Raw genomic sequence first — 14,606 nt, 5'->3', positions numbered from 1 at the left:
CTTTCTTGTGTCTATTCTTTATTTTAATCTTTTCAAATGTGGCCTTGGTGGGGTTACTGTTTTTATTTTTATTTGTCTACCCTAATTAGACCAAAGATGACAGAAAATATCTGTCAGTGGAATGAGCAATTAATTTCCTTTTTGGATATAATAGAGTGAGCATTTCTCTGACTGCAGGAGGGATTGCTGTGCGTGGACTGGGCCACATGTGAGTCCTTTGGAACAGGAGAGGGGCCTGCGGCAGCATCTTCTGCTCATTGAGAAGAGTAAAAATGATACAATCTTTCAAGTCAGAGTCTCTAAAAGTCTAACATCAAAGAAGAGTCAATACATTTGTTGTTAGTCGTTGGTTTGAAAAAGGTTACGAGCAACAAAGTCCTAAATGACTATATAAACTTATATGAACCTAAATATTTAGCAGCAAAGTGCTAAACAGGGCGGCAAAGTTGCCAAGCTGCCAACACTTGTAGAAAGGGAGGGGCACAATGGTCACTGTTTCATAAATAACATGTGGAACCGGTCCTACTGTGATTTCTGTGTTTTTGTCAAGAAGGCCCATGGTCTAATACCTTTTACGTATTGCGTATTGTATAATTTTTTCATCCCATTTATATCTGACTTTCACAGTAATTTTCTTATTAGAGCAGCTTTAAAAAGAAACAATTTAATGCCTCTCTGTAATAATTAACTTACTCAGCCAGTTGCTACTTATGAGGACTTACATTGTATCCTGCTGTTGGGTTAGCCAGGGAATTTCATATAGTGTCAAATTAGGTTAACAGTACAAATTCGCGATCAGACCGCCGAAAGATCTTGAAGCAATTTCAAATAAGATTTTGTAAAATAAAATCAGTCACATTGTTTCTTTTTCTCTCATCCACATTCTCATGACCTGATGATCGTGGCCTTTGTATTGTGGCCCCAACATGGTAAAATTATTAAAGTTTGCAGAAAGTCACTCTTTGTCAGCCCCTGCCATGGGAAAACTGTAAAATTTTTTGCTTTCCACATCTGTACAATAGTAAAGATTCTGTTTCTCTCCATTTTTCCCCTTTAAAATTGATCACTTACATTATTATGATCTTATTAGAAGGTCCACCTCCTATATGGGAGACATACTACGCTACACTGCAATCCATGCAGATTTTATGCATCGCCCCGATGCATAAAATCTTCTTCTTCTGAGTTGATCCTACCAAACTAGTTCACATTCAAAAACCTTCCGGTCGAACCACCTATCTGCTCCTCGGACTTGTAAGCTTGGATACAATCCACCCAGCTCATTGAGTGCCACACATATACATTAATGCAAGAGTGCACCGCCAGAAGCACACAGCAGATGAACAGCACACACAGAGGATTTCACAGATAAAGACTGGGACAGAGGCACCAGTGTTCTCAGGAGTGGATACCCCCCTCATGGGGGCCCTATTTCATCTCCAACCACCTGCATCACTTATCAGTTCCAGCAGCACTCACCTCTCTCAAACAGGGCCTCGTGCAGCCACTCAGCTTCATCTGCTCCCCCTTGAACACACAAAACCTGATTTGTCTCAGAGAATATAAAGACGTTCAGAGCTGGCTGGGGTATAACGGTTTGAAACAGAAAGCAACTCTGCGAATCTTTTGGTTGAACAAATGCTGAACTGTGGTTTTGCATTCTCAAGTTGTTAGTTAGTAATAACCGCTATAGCTGATTACTCCTGGCTCGCATGCAGGGTAGAACGGAGAGGACAAGATATGAGGTGCAGCTGGAAAAGTCAGCAACGCATGATTGACTGGCTGCAAAGTCTGGGTCTTAAGCTGCTTATCACTGGGAGGGAGAGAGTCAGTTGCAGCGTGATCCCTTTTTAACAAAGTTGTGAGAAAGTTGGCATATTAAAAGACATATTTAAATGGACGGCTTGTGCAGAATAATGCGTAGTTGACCTGCTGCAGCAAAGGACTGGGACAGCAATTATAACACACCCTTTGTCCTAAAGTCTTCCTGACTGCATCTAAGTCTTAAATGAATGATTTATTGCAAATCCTTGAACCATTTCAGCATTAAGCAGCACCATGTATTTGCTGTGGTTATGTTGGATTAGCTCTCTAGAAATGCAGAGATCGCAAACTTTAAGCCAAATCACTACTGACTCAAAACAAATTTTGTTTTTAAAGTTTCATATCACCTGAAAACCATCTGCTTCTGGCCATCTTTCTGTATACTTTGTGCTTTCTTGTTTGTTCATGTCTATCATGTCAGTTGATAAAGAAACCTGCCAATGCAGATATGAGATATGTTATCAGCACACACACACTAACGTAAACAGAAAATCCTGAATTTTTACCTTTTTATCATTTCCTGAAAATCCAATTGCATTTCTTACTATGTAAGCTGCATGCTCTTATCTTGCATTTTTTCATAGACACATAGTATGGTGGTACTATCATGACCTATCCAGATTTCTGAAGATCTGGTCGGTTTTTTTTGGAATTCTAATGAAATCCCGAAAATGAACAAGCCTCAAGGATCATATTTGTTTAGAAACGTTCTGTAAAACAATCTTACATAAACATATAGTGTTTACACTCATAAAATGTGTGTCTTGTGATAAAACACACTGTTAGTTTAGGTGACATATATACTGTTTATAGCATGGAGGCCAAGTTCTGGCCAAGTTATGTTATAATCCAGCTAGAAAGAGAACCTCCACCCCAGTCTTCTACCATCTCTAAAGCGTTTTCTTCCAGGATTTGATCTGTATTTTGCCCCATCAAACTTCCGCGTCCCCGCTGTAGAAAAGCACCCCCACACCATGACCCTGCCATGATTACCCTGAACAGACCATCCCCACATCATCATGCTGCCACCACCATGAGGTGATGGTCTGTTGAGGGTGATGTACACTGTAAGTTTTCAACAGATAACATGTTGGCCAAAAAGTTCAAATTTTCCCTCTTCTCTTCTGACCAAATGTGAACCATGTATTCTTTTTTTTTTTTGACTCTTCACAATTATGCACATCTTTGTGTTAGGATGTTCCATAAAATGTCCTGATAAAATGTGAGAAAGTTCAAGACTTGGGAATACATTTTCTATTAACTATTTATCTTAGGTCAGTTTTTGAAGTTACAAAGTGGTCTTGTGTACTACTGTGAGTGTAATTTGCAGTGTTTTATTCTGTATTTTTGTATGATTTAGGTGACATTTTCTGCACAGGAGCAAAAAACGACTAGTTGATTCGCTGGCTTGATGCACTTGGTCGGATGTTAAACAGATTTTTCACACTGGGAATTTGGTGTGAATAAATTAACTGCACCCAGATCACTTCTTATCTTTTATCCAGGAAGAGATCAAATTCCCTTTAGTGATTGCAGTGCACATGAGTTTAAAGTGATGAAGCCAGAGCGAGTCTGATACTGCAGTTCTTTTTCAGAGACACAGAGGGAGAGGGAGAAAATTCCTCCTCTCTGGCTCCTCGGTGGGTCTTCCCAGTCACAGCTGTCCGCAGCGTCCCCTTACCCCTCCCTCAGAACTTCACTGTTGCCCCAGCAAATGTTGTCAAGGGAAACTGGCCGACCTCTGAGCCAATGGCTGGATTGGCTTACTATGGCCTACGAGTTTATGAAGTGCACACACTGGTGGAGACTGCTGGCAGACCTGTACACAGTCAGCTAACGCAAAAAGCACACTCACAGACACACCAGTCCAATAAGCAGCACCTAATGTTTTCGTTAATAAATTATCAAAGAACATATTTAAAAGCTTGTTTCAAGCTGGATCAGGGGGACAAATACTTAGTATTTTTAATACAAACAGAGAGATACATCTTTGATCAACAGTATATTGCATAACATGAGTGGGAGATATTCAACAGCACCCCCTGGTGGAGAGATGCAGCTCATTCCAAAAGGAGCCACATTTTGTAACATTACTTTGGATTCATTAAGTGACAGACAGACAAGAGCTTTTATTTATTATTTTTGCTAATGAATGGAGCTTTGAGCTGGCCGAAGCAGAAGTTGTACAGCTCATCTCTCTCCTCCTCTCTGCTTGTTTATTTGGCCGACTGAACAATGCGGGAGGAAGACTGAAGGCAGAGGGAGAGAGAGATAAATGATTTGTAAAAACATAACCGGCGAATTTACACAGGTCTAATGTAACATTTTACTTTTGCAAGGAATGTAGAACAACCCTTTATGACGGCGCACATAGACCGAGTTTAATTACATTGTCTATTCAGTAGGAAGGAGACAAACGTTGGCCTCCATTCAAAGATTTACACCTATCAACCACTCAGGAGGAGCTTCACCAGGAGGCAGTAAACAGAAAAATCAATTACTACTGCCAATAGTCTTATTTAACACTCTCGGTATCTCATTTTTTGTCTTTAAGTAGGCCACATCTACTCCTTTAGAGCTATTTTGGTAAACCATTCACTCATTTCTCCCATGTGTTAATGCTCAAAGAAACACACCCCACTACACCATACCATGTAACTCATCGTTTGGCCCAGTGCCTTCCTGTTTGTCACAGCAGAGAAGTCTTGTGTATCTGAAAGCACACACTCACACTGATACAGCATGCATATCTTAACTAAAAAAAATAATTGCACTGACCGTATGACCCACAGAAATTAGGTTGTCTGTAAGGTTTAGATATAGATGCCTCTTTAGTCTTAGTTAAAGGGATGGTTCAGAATTCACAAAGGAAGATTATTGGTGGCACTTCGCCATCGTGGAAATAATCATTTACTTCTCTGTAAATAACCACCCAATGAGAAAAGCACAATGGTAGAAGTCCGCTTTGATCTTGGTCTTTCTCTGACTACCATTAGCTTCAGCCCCAGGGACTAACTAATCTGGATTTGTACTAAATGAAGATGCCAGATACAGTTATCTACTGCAGGTAGGATATGACCTGCTTCTAATTTTTCCAACCAAACCTTACTTAAAAAATTCTGATCTATCCTTTCAAGTAGTTTGGACCAGGTTGTCATTTATAGGAACATATTAGCATTCAGCACTACATTCCTTATGGGAAAATACAGGAGTAAAGAGGGGGGGGGGGGCTGCAGATTCGACATGGAACTCGTTCATTTATTTAAAGCAGAACCTTCTTATTAAATAATAAGTCGTGCGATTGTTTGGTTGTTTAAGTAGCCACCCAGCTTATACTAGGAGTAAAATGTTTCTTAATTATAAAAGGTGTTTATTTTCCTATCTTCTCTGGATCACTAAGGACTGGCATAAAACTCATTGAGTGAAACGTGGATATGTCTGAGAATTTTAGTTTCATATCTTGTACCTAGATCGGAAATAAAATATTTCCTTTAGTAGTTTTTTAGGGCATGAATGTGTTTGAGTTTGAAAAATGTGACCAAGCAGCATTGCTGTATGCAGCTGCCTCCTTGGAAACATATCTGTTATATTTGTAATCAGTGACTCCTCACAGGCCACCTCTACAATTTCTCTTGTGCGGTCTGGCCGCTTCAGTGTACTCTGGTGGGATTGGGTAGAGGAAAGTACATGTAACAAATGAAGAGCACACAGTAGAATCATAAGAAAAGGACTAGGAGAAGATGCAGAAAAGTGGAAAAATCTATTCACAGTTCATGTACAACTGTACATTTAAGTTTGGGATGTAAAATCTAACTTTGCATGATTTTTAAATTTGTTTTGCAAATCTTTTTGTGCTTGTAACATTTCCAGAAATTTTCTAACCTTGAATGGAGTTCCACAAACCACTCACTTGTCTGAACGATAATTTAGTATGTTTTACATATTTGTATAATTTATGTAATCCCACCAGCCCCGCCAAGCACATTGTTGTTTAATAGACATAGAAGAGACGGTACTACGTTCCATACGAACAATGTGAAAATGTGGTTGAAAAGGGAAGGACGAAAAGAAGCATTAGCAATGATACATTTAGGGCATGGTGATACTTGATTTCTGAGTTCACAAGGACATGAGTGGTCATGTAGAGCCAAAAAGCAGAGAAGTTGCTTTTCTTTTTTCCATAGATAGAAAATATTAGCCAGCTGCAGTGGCACTATAAAAGTAACACACAAGATCTGGGCCACAGTAAAGTGTTGTGCTTCTTCTACTACGGTGGTTTTTCTAGTGCTGGGAAACTGATGTGTCCAGAGTACTGGGAAACTTCAAATCCCTTTTCTCTTTTCTTTTCTCTTACATTTTTACCTCAAAAGTAACGCTTCGTATTATAACTCAAAATTACATTTCAGAGAGAGAGACCAAGTAAAAGTTCTCAAATCTCCAATCAGCTTAGATATTTTGAACATTAATTTCTTATATCAGTCTTTATTTGCATAGCTCTTTTCACACATAATGAGAGCAACACAAAGTGCTTCACATAAAATAAAACAGGAGGCAATAAAAACAAAACAAAACAGGAAAACAGTCCTAAGCGTGGAGAAGAAAAAAGATGTCATGATTAAAGTGTTAATAATTAGTCATGATAATAATTTGGTAATATGTCATAGTGTAATCAATGTTAAATAAAATCTTTGATTAAGTGTAAATTATTTATATAAAATGTTATTTTTATTAAATATCCAAAGTCTCCTCTGTTCTTCCAATTTGTGCTGGAATCGTTTAGGCACAGATAAGGGGTTCATCCCTCAGAACTGATTTTTGTGCTAAATTATGAGACTGATTATTTACATGCATTAATATGGATTAATGTTAATCCAAATCTACTTTGTGTTGATGATACAGCTCCTTGTGTGGTTATCCCATTTCTAATTACTTACAGATAATAAAGGCTGTAATTATACCAGAGAACCATTATTGTTTTCATGGCTTCAGGGCAATGCCACGTGAGCCATGCTTTTATTGCACACAACAGATCTTTGTATCCAACTGCGTAGTTATGGGACAGTAATAGCAAGGGAGAGTTGGCGTGTGCACACTGAAGCATTCCTCCATAAATAAGTGACAGACAGGCAGTAACTGCAAACAGAAGGCCTACTCTGCTGTTCATTGAGCAAGTGCCCCATGTTGTCTTTCAATCGAGAGGACCATCATTTACTCAACACTGGCATCTGGGCAAGAGAGAATCACATTCTTGAGCCACTGCAGCCTGACATAATTCACTTCCAGGTCTCTTGTGACTCTTTAAAAGGAGGAGTCTTTTTATCTTTGTGGTCTGGAATGCTGACAGTAAAAAGTGCAGCCACGCAGGTTGTTGGAACCTAAGGTTGTAATTGTTGGTTTGCGGGAGCTGCTTTGATTACGGGTTTGGTTTTGGAAAGACTGACCTGTTAGTTTGCGATGATGTATGTGTCATTATCAGGATGGAGGAATTTTGACACAAACGCTGCCACTGCTGCCACTGCTCTCAGATCATACCAGACATTTTCTGAGTAAATTAGACAACTCAGATTTTATGTTTGTCTCATCATTTACCTTTCCTTAGGTCTACTAAAAGTTTGCCAAAGACAGTTTCTTATGAAGGCTGCACAGTGGGGCAATTGGTAGCACTGCTACCCTGCAGCAAGGAGGTCCTGGAGGTCTTTCTGCATGGAGTTTGCATGTTTTCCCCATGCATGCATGGGATCTCACCAAGTACTCTGGCTTCCTCCCACAGTCCAAAAACATGACTATTAGATTAATTGGTTTCTCTAAATTGCCCTTAGGTGTAAATAACACTGTATGTCTCTGTGTTCCCCATGCAGTGGACTAGCAACCTGTCCAGGGTGTCCCCTGCCTCTCGCCCGTTGACTGCTAAAGATAGGCACCACTTCCCCTGTGACCCTCTATGAAATAAGCAGTATAGAAAATTAATGAATAAATTTCTAATGAAATAATGCAAATTTTTCAAATCCTCTGGTCACAAATAACACAATATAAAAAACTGAAATACATCTCAATCAGTGCTCCTCTCATTAGAAATACCTTACATAATCAGATTAAACGTTTCTCACTGGATTCATTTGAACTCATTTTTAGCAGCGCATTCTGCAGTGGGCTCCCCAAAAATGAGGAAAGGTACTTACACTATGCTCTGAGGGATTCATCAATCTTTAGTTGATCCTCTATTTATCGTTCGTTCGTTCGTCGTCTTCCACTTATCCAGGACCGGGTCGCGGGGGCAGCAGACTCAGCAGAGACGCCCAGACGTCCCTCTCTCCAGACACCTCCTCCAGCTCCTCCAGGGGGAGCCCAAGGCGTTCCCAGGCCAGCCGAGAGACATAGTCCCTCCAGCGTGTCCTGGGCCGTCCCCTGGGCCTCCTCCCGGTGGGACGTGCCTGGAAGACCTCCCGAGGAAGGCGTCCAGGAGGCATCCGTTATAGATGCCCGAGCCACCTCAACTGGCTCCTCTCGATGTGGAGGAGCAGCGGCTCTACTCCGAGCTCCTCCCGGATGGCCGAGCTCCTCACCCTATCTCTAAGGGAGCGCCCGGCCACCCTACGGAGGAAGCTCATTTCAGCCGCTTGTATCCGTGATCTCGTTCTTTCGGTCATGACCCAAAGTTCATGGCCATAGGTGAGGGTAGGAACGTAGACCGACCAGTAAATTGAGAGCTTTGCTTTTCGGCTCAGCTCTCTCTTCACCACAATGGACCGGCACAGCGCCCCCATTACTGTGGCAGCCGCACCGATCCGTCTGTCGATCTCCCGCTCCATTCTTCCCTCACTCGTGAACAAGACCCCGAGATACTTAAACTCCTCCACTTGAGGCAGGAACTCCCCTCCAACCTGAAGAGGACAAACCACCCTTTTCCGGTCGAGTACCATGGCCTCGGACTTGGAGGAGCTGATCCTCATCCCAGCCGCTTCACACTCGGCTGCGAACCGCCACAGCGCATGCTGTAGGTCTTGGCTAGAGGAGGCCAGCAGGACCACGTCATCCGCAAAAAGAAGAGACGAAATCCACTGGTCCCCAAACCAGACCCCCTCCGGCCCTTGGCTGCGTCTAGAAATCCTGTCCATAAAAGTTATGAACAGGACCGGCGACAAAGGGCAGCCCCGCTGGAGTCCAACATGCACTGGGAACAGGTCCGACTTAGTGCCGGCAATGCGGACCAAACTCCTGCTCCGCTCGTACAGGGACCGGATGGCCCCTAATAAAGGGCCCCCGATTCCATACTCCTGGAGCACCCCCCACAGGGCATCACGAGGGACACAGTCGAATGCCTTCTCCAGGTCCACAAAACACATGTGAACCGGTTGGGCAAACTCCCATGAACCCTCGAGCACCCTGTAGAGGGTATAGAGCAGGTCCAGTGTTCCACGGCTGGGACGAAAACCACACTGTCCCTCCTGAAGCCGAGGTTCGACTATCGGTCGGACTCTCCTCTCCAATACCCTGGCGTAGGCCTTACCAGGGAGGCTGAGGAGTGTGATCCCCCTGTAGTTGGAACACACCCTCCGGTCCCCCTTCTTATAAAGGGGGACCACCACCTCAGTCTGCCAGTCCAGAGGCACTGTCCCCGACCGCCACGCAATGTTGAAGAGGCGTGTTAACCATGACAGCCCTACAACATCCAGACACTTGAGTTACTCAGGGCGGATCTCATCCACCCCCGAAGCCTTGCCACCGCGGAGCTTTTTAACCACCTCGGTGACTTCAGCCTGGGTGATGAAAGAGTCCAACCCCGAGTCCCCAGCCTCTGTTTCCACCACGGAATGCGTGATGGATGCGATATTTATTTATTAATTTATTTTGGATGGCTAGATTTTTTAATAAAAGGTTCAAAGTAATGGTAACCAACAGTTTTTAATTATGTGCTTTAAGTGATTAGTGTTTTTTTTCTAATGAATTGCTGCTTTTTTGTATATGGGATTGTTCTATTTATTTTTGGAAGTTACAGATGAGGGTAATGTGCAGTAAAAGCCTATGTTCAAAGCAGATTTCTCCCAAGGGACTGAATATTCCTTGTTATAGGTCATAACTCCCTTGAGTCCCTTTCTGGTTCAGCTAGAGAAAATGAAGCAAATTGTGTCTTTGTAACAGGTTTAAAGATCCAGCTTTAAACTAGTTCTTTGCTAAGTTGGTGTTTGTAGTAGACCTAACACTGGTCCATTTCAAAGAAGCAATTTTATGTTGAAATTATTCAGAGGTCAGAGAAATAAGTGGCTTAACAAATACATTCATTTGAAAGTGGTGAGACACTGGATTGAAATGAATGGGTAAAAGAAGCCAATGTCCAAAGCAATGTTGAAAGACCTTCAAAAAGCCTGAAGAACTAGTGATTAAAACTATTTTAAAAGGCTAGAAGAAAATCAGGATTCCATGGCGACTGTGTCTCAGTAGGAAGGGTAGTCATCTTGCAATCGGAAGGTTGTGGGTTCGATTCCAGCTTCCTCCTGCTGTATGTCGATGTGCTCCTGGGCAAGGCACTTAACCTCAAGTTGCCTACTGATCTATCAAGCGTTAGTGAGTGCGATTGGGTGAATGTGGCTTTAGTGTAAAGCGCTTTGAGCGGTCTGTATGACTGGAAAGTCGCTATATAAATTCAGTCCATTTACCATTTACCATGGAAGTGAAATAAAAAGAGAGTTGAGATGAACCAATAAGAATTTCATGGTTGATTTCCAATCTGTTAACTGTCTTTAGCTTCGACCTGCCGATTCCAGTTTTAGCCAAAGATAATTTCTGTTCAACAAGTATATCATGATAAGATATATAGATAAATAGATTTTAAAATATTTTTTTCTAGCCTTCCTTCTGTGAGCGGTGATTATTAATATTTGAAGCAGTGGCAAGCTGTGTGTGTAAGAGAGAAGTTGCTGTAAACAAAAAAAAAAAAAGACTGCTAGCTTAAAATTAAAACAATCATTACAAAGTTCACATTTTAAGCTGTGTTCAGCATCTTATATTAGTGATTAGTGCGGTTAGCTTGGCTAGAGTTGTGAAAAAAAAACAAAACAAACTAAAATAATATTTCCAAATCCAACACGTTTCATGACAGGCAGTGGTTGAAAGCACAAAAGAAGCAACTTTCCTGTACTTAATTCAACCTTCCTGTTATGTGCTTCAAGTCTTGCTCTTTCTCACGCTCTTGCAGCCTGAATGAATCACATTGATGCTTGGACATGTCATCAACAAAGAAGAGCATTGCTCTTACATTGACCTGGCAGAGCTTAGGTGCATTCATTGACTGTAAAAAAATCTGACCTGCTGCTCACCAGCCAGGACCGATCAAGCTGAAAATTGGCCGACCCCATTCACCAGCATTGTTGATTCTGCCTAGTTCCACGACTCATAAAGGGAGACATTTGTTAGGTGGCTTTCTGCAAATAATGAACATTATAGAGTAAAGTGAACATTATCAGCACTACATTAGCTCCATGGTATGACCAAATGACACTGTCCCCTGTGGCCAGCTAATTTCTTAGCCATTTGTGAGTAAGTGGCAGAGCATGTGGGTGGATTAAAGAGGCAAGCTCGTCTCCATGTGTTAGACATTACAGGTCAGCTGCTACATTGTGTTTTATTCATTCATTCTCCCCAGCAGTTTCGATTACACGGGCCACAGCCTGGCTCATTGATCCTCTCACGTTTTCTTGATAAAAGTACGTTGCTTTGTGCCTTCTTCTGGTACATTCAGACTGGGTCACTTTACATCAGCAGCTGCAAAGAAACCGATTCGCACACAGATGCAGACCTTCTCGATTAAGACAAATAAACTATAGGCAACAGTGTGTTCTAATTTAAAACATTCCCTACACGACTGTCATGTGTCTTTCTCTGTCCTGTAGAGCACGAGTTAATTAAATAATAGCACATTACATATGCTGAGAGCAGTTTGCAATGTTTCAGAAGTAGGTTATGACACGTTTGGATGCCTTCTAGCATCTGGTGGACCCCCTCAATATAGACAGCAAACTTAATGAGGGACAACCTGCAGACAGACTCCTGATGAAGAACAGACTGTGAGTAAATGTGAGTGGGTTTACGTGTGTCAGCCGGTCTGACACCTGTTAGGCTCTGGGTTTATGGAGACGATATTTTCTGCTCTGTATGTTCCTGTTTTTTTTCTATTTTAACTCAGTCTGTGATCGCTCCAAAGAAGCAGCAGAGCCTTTAGCCTGGGGGGTTGCAAGGTTCTGGTCACTCTGTGTCCTGGAATGCAGTTGACTTTCTAAATCCCCACTAGTCTATCCTGGGGCAGAGGGGCAGGGCCTATTTCAGGCCCCCTTTTTTCCCACGTGAGCTACATTTGGAATGTCTAAGCAAGCAGTGAGCTGGTCCTCCCCGCTTGGATAGCTTTTTTTTTTTTTTTATGTTGATTTCATAGAACAATGGAAGAAGAAGTTACTGATGAAGCCAAAGATTGCTCACTTAGGGAAGGTAATGAACTTTCTGATATGCCTCCCACAAATTAATTTACATCAATCAGTGTTTGAGTGTTTTCTTTCTGCTGAGTGTAATTTTGTCAGCAGTAGGAAAACTGTTTTGTGAGTTAAAAATAGTATTGGAGTACATGAGACCTGCTGCGACACGAGAAGGGTGGGGGTTTCAGGTCAATGATTCATTGCCACTTAGTATTTTGTGCAAAATTATACCTGCTTTTGTAAAAACACATAGGTGAAAACAAAGCAGATAACAAAATCAGTATGGAAAAACTGCAATCTCCTGCATAGATTCTTAGTCTTTCAGGACTTCACAATCCTAAGTGCTTAAATAAAAGCCAACTGAACTTGTTTCTTGAGGATATTTCACATCACTTCTGAAATGCTTCTTCTGTTCTGGTGAACTTCAGTTACTAGGAGGGGTGTAGTTCTTGCAACAGCTAAACCTACAACAAGGTTCCCTCACCCTTAGCCTCAAAGTGTCTTAGAGGGTAAGACTAGAAAAAATAATGTCTTCCCTGCATTTGTGGTAAACTGTGTACTTTTAGGCTATCACAGGCAAAAACTGTGGCAATTCGCTGGAAATTCTTTGATCAGCTGTTAAAGAGCTGAAGTCAAAACTGCAAGAAATCCTTCATTTTACCCTCTAAAACATACAGGTCCTTCTCAAAATATTAGCATATTGTGATAAAGTTCATTATTTTCCATAATGTCATGATGAAAATTTAACATTCATATATTTTAGATTCATTGCACACTAACTGAAATATTTCAGGTATTTTATTGTCTTAATACGGATGATTTTGGCATACAGCTCATGAAAACCCAAAATTCCTATCTCACAAAATTAGCATATCATTAAAAGGGTCTCTAAACGAGCTATGAACCTAATCATCTGAATCAACGATTCATGGGTAAGACTGCCGACCTGACTGTTGTCCAGAAGGCCACTTTTGACACCCTCAAGCAAGAGGGTAAGACACAGAAAGAAATTTCTGAACGAATAGGCTGTTCCCAGAGTGCTGTATCAAGGCACCTCAGTGGGAAGTCTGTGGGAAGGAAAAAGTGTGGCAGAAAACGCTGTACAACGAGAAGAGGTGACCAGACCCTGAGGAAGATCGTGGAGAAGGGCCGATTCCAGACCTTGGGGGACCTGCGGAAGCAGTGGACTGAGTCTGGAGTAGAAACATCCAGAGCCACCGTGCACAGGCGTGTGCAGGAAATGGGCTACAGGTGCCGCATTCCCCAGGTCAAGCCACTTTTGAACCAGAAACAGCGGCAGAAGCGCTTGACCTGGGCTACAGAGAAGCAGCACTGGACTGTTGCTCAGTGTTCCAAAGTACGTTTTTCGGATGAAAGCAAATTCTGCATGTCATTCGGAAATCAAGGTGCCAGACTCTGGAGGAAGACTGGGGAGAAGGAAATGCCAAAATGCCAGAAGTCCAGTGTCAAGTACCCACAGTCAGTGATGGTCTGGGGTGCCGTGTCAGCTGCTGGTGTTGGTCCACTGTGTTTTATCAAGAGCAGGGTCAATGCAGCTAGCTATCAGGAGATTTTGGAGCACTTCATGCTTCCATCTGCTGAAAAGCTTTATGGAGATGAAGATTTCATTTTTCAGCACGACCTGGCACCTGCTCACAGTGCCAAAACCACTGGTAAATGGTTTACTGACCATGGTATCACTGTGCTCAATTGGCCTGCCAACTCTCCTGACCTGAACCCCATAGAGAATCTGTGGGATATTGTGAAGAGAACGTTGAGAGACTCAAGACCCAACACTCTGGATGAGCTAAAGGCCGCTGTCGAAGCATCCTGGGCCTCCATAAGACCTCAGCAGTGCCACAGGCTGATTGCCTCCATGCCACGCCGCATTGAAGCAGTCATTTCTGCAAAAGGATTCCCGACCAAGTATTGAGTGCATAACTGTACATAATTATTTGAAGGTTGACGTTTTTTGTATTAAAAACACTTTTCTTTTATTGTTTGGATGAAATATGCTAATTTTGTGAGATAGGAATTTTGGGTTTTCATGAGCTGTATGCCACAATCATCCGTATTAAGACAATAAAAGACCTGAAATATTTCAGTTAGTGTGCAATGTATCTAAAATATATGAATGTTAAATTTTCATCATTACATTATGGAAAATAATGAACTTTATCACAATATGCTAATATTTTGAGAAGGACCTGTACAGATTGTACCTGCATACATAACAAGAAACCAGATGATTTCACCATAATGCTTTTTTTAACCCTCTGACATACATTTTGCAACCCACTGTGACAACTTACCTCTGAT

General features: G+C 41.9%; 1 protein-coding gene across 11 annotated transcripts in view; it reads left to right on the top strand.

The window, feature by feature from the left end:
- si:ch211-285f17.1 (sickle tail protein homolog) overlaps positions 1–14,606 on the top strand; it is a 197,614-nt gene that overhangs the window by 92,174 nt on the left and 90,834 nt on the right. The window contains exon 1 of one of the 11 annotated variants that reach the window (XM_047349216.1): positions 12,206–12,303. The exons of the other annotated variants lie outside the window; for them this stretch is intronic. Coding sequence (XP_047205172.1) covers positions 12,255–12,303 — 49 coding nt within the window. The 5' untranslated portion in view covers positions 12,206–12,254. Of the gene's footprint in view, positions 1–12,205; positions 12,304–14,606 lie in introns of those variants that run through there. 11 annotated transcript variants of the gene reach the window in all.

This window comes from Girardinichthys multiradiatus, chromosome 21, assembly GCF_021462225.1.
Source record: "Girardinichthys multiradiatus isolate DD_20200921_A chromosome 21, DD_fGirMul_XY1, whole genome shotgun sequence".
Lineage (NCBI taxonomy): Eukaryota > Metazoa > Chordata > Actinopteri > Cyprinodontiformes > Goodeidae > Girardinichthys > Girardinichthys multiradiatus.
Note: the sequence above shows the minus strand (reverse complement) of the source record. Positions and strands in the feature narration are given on the sequence as shown.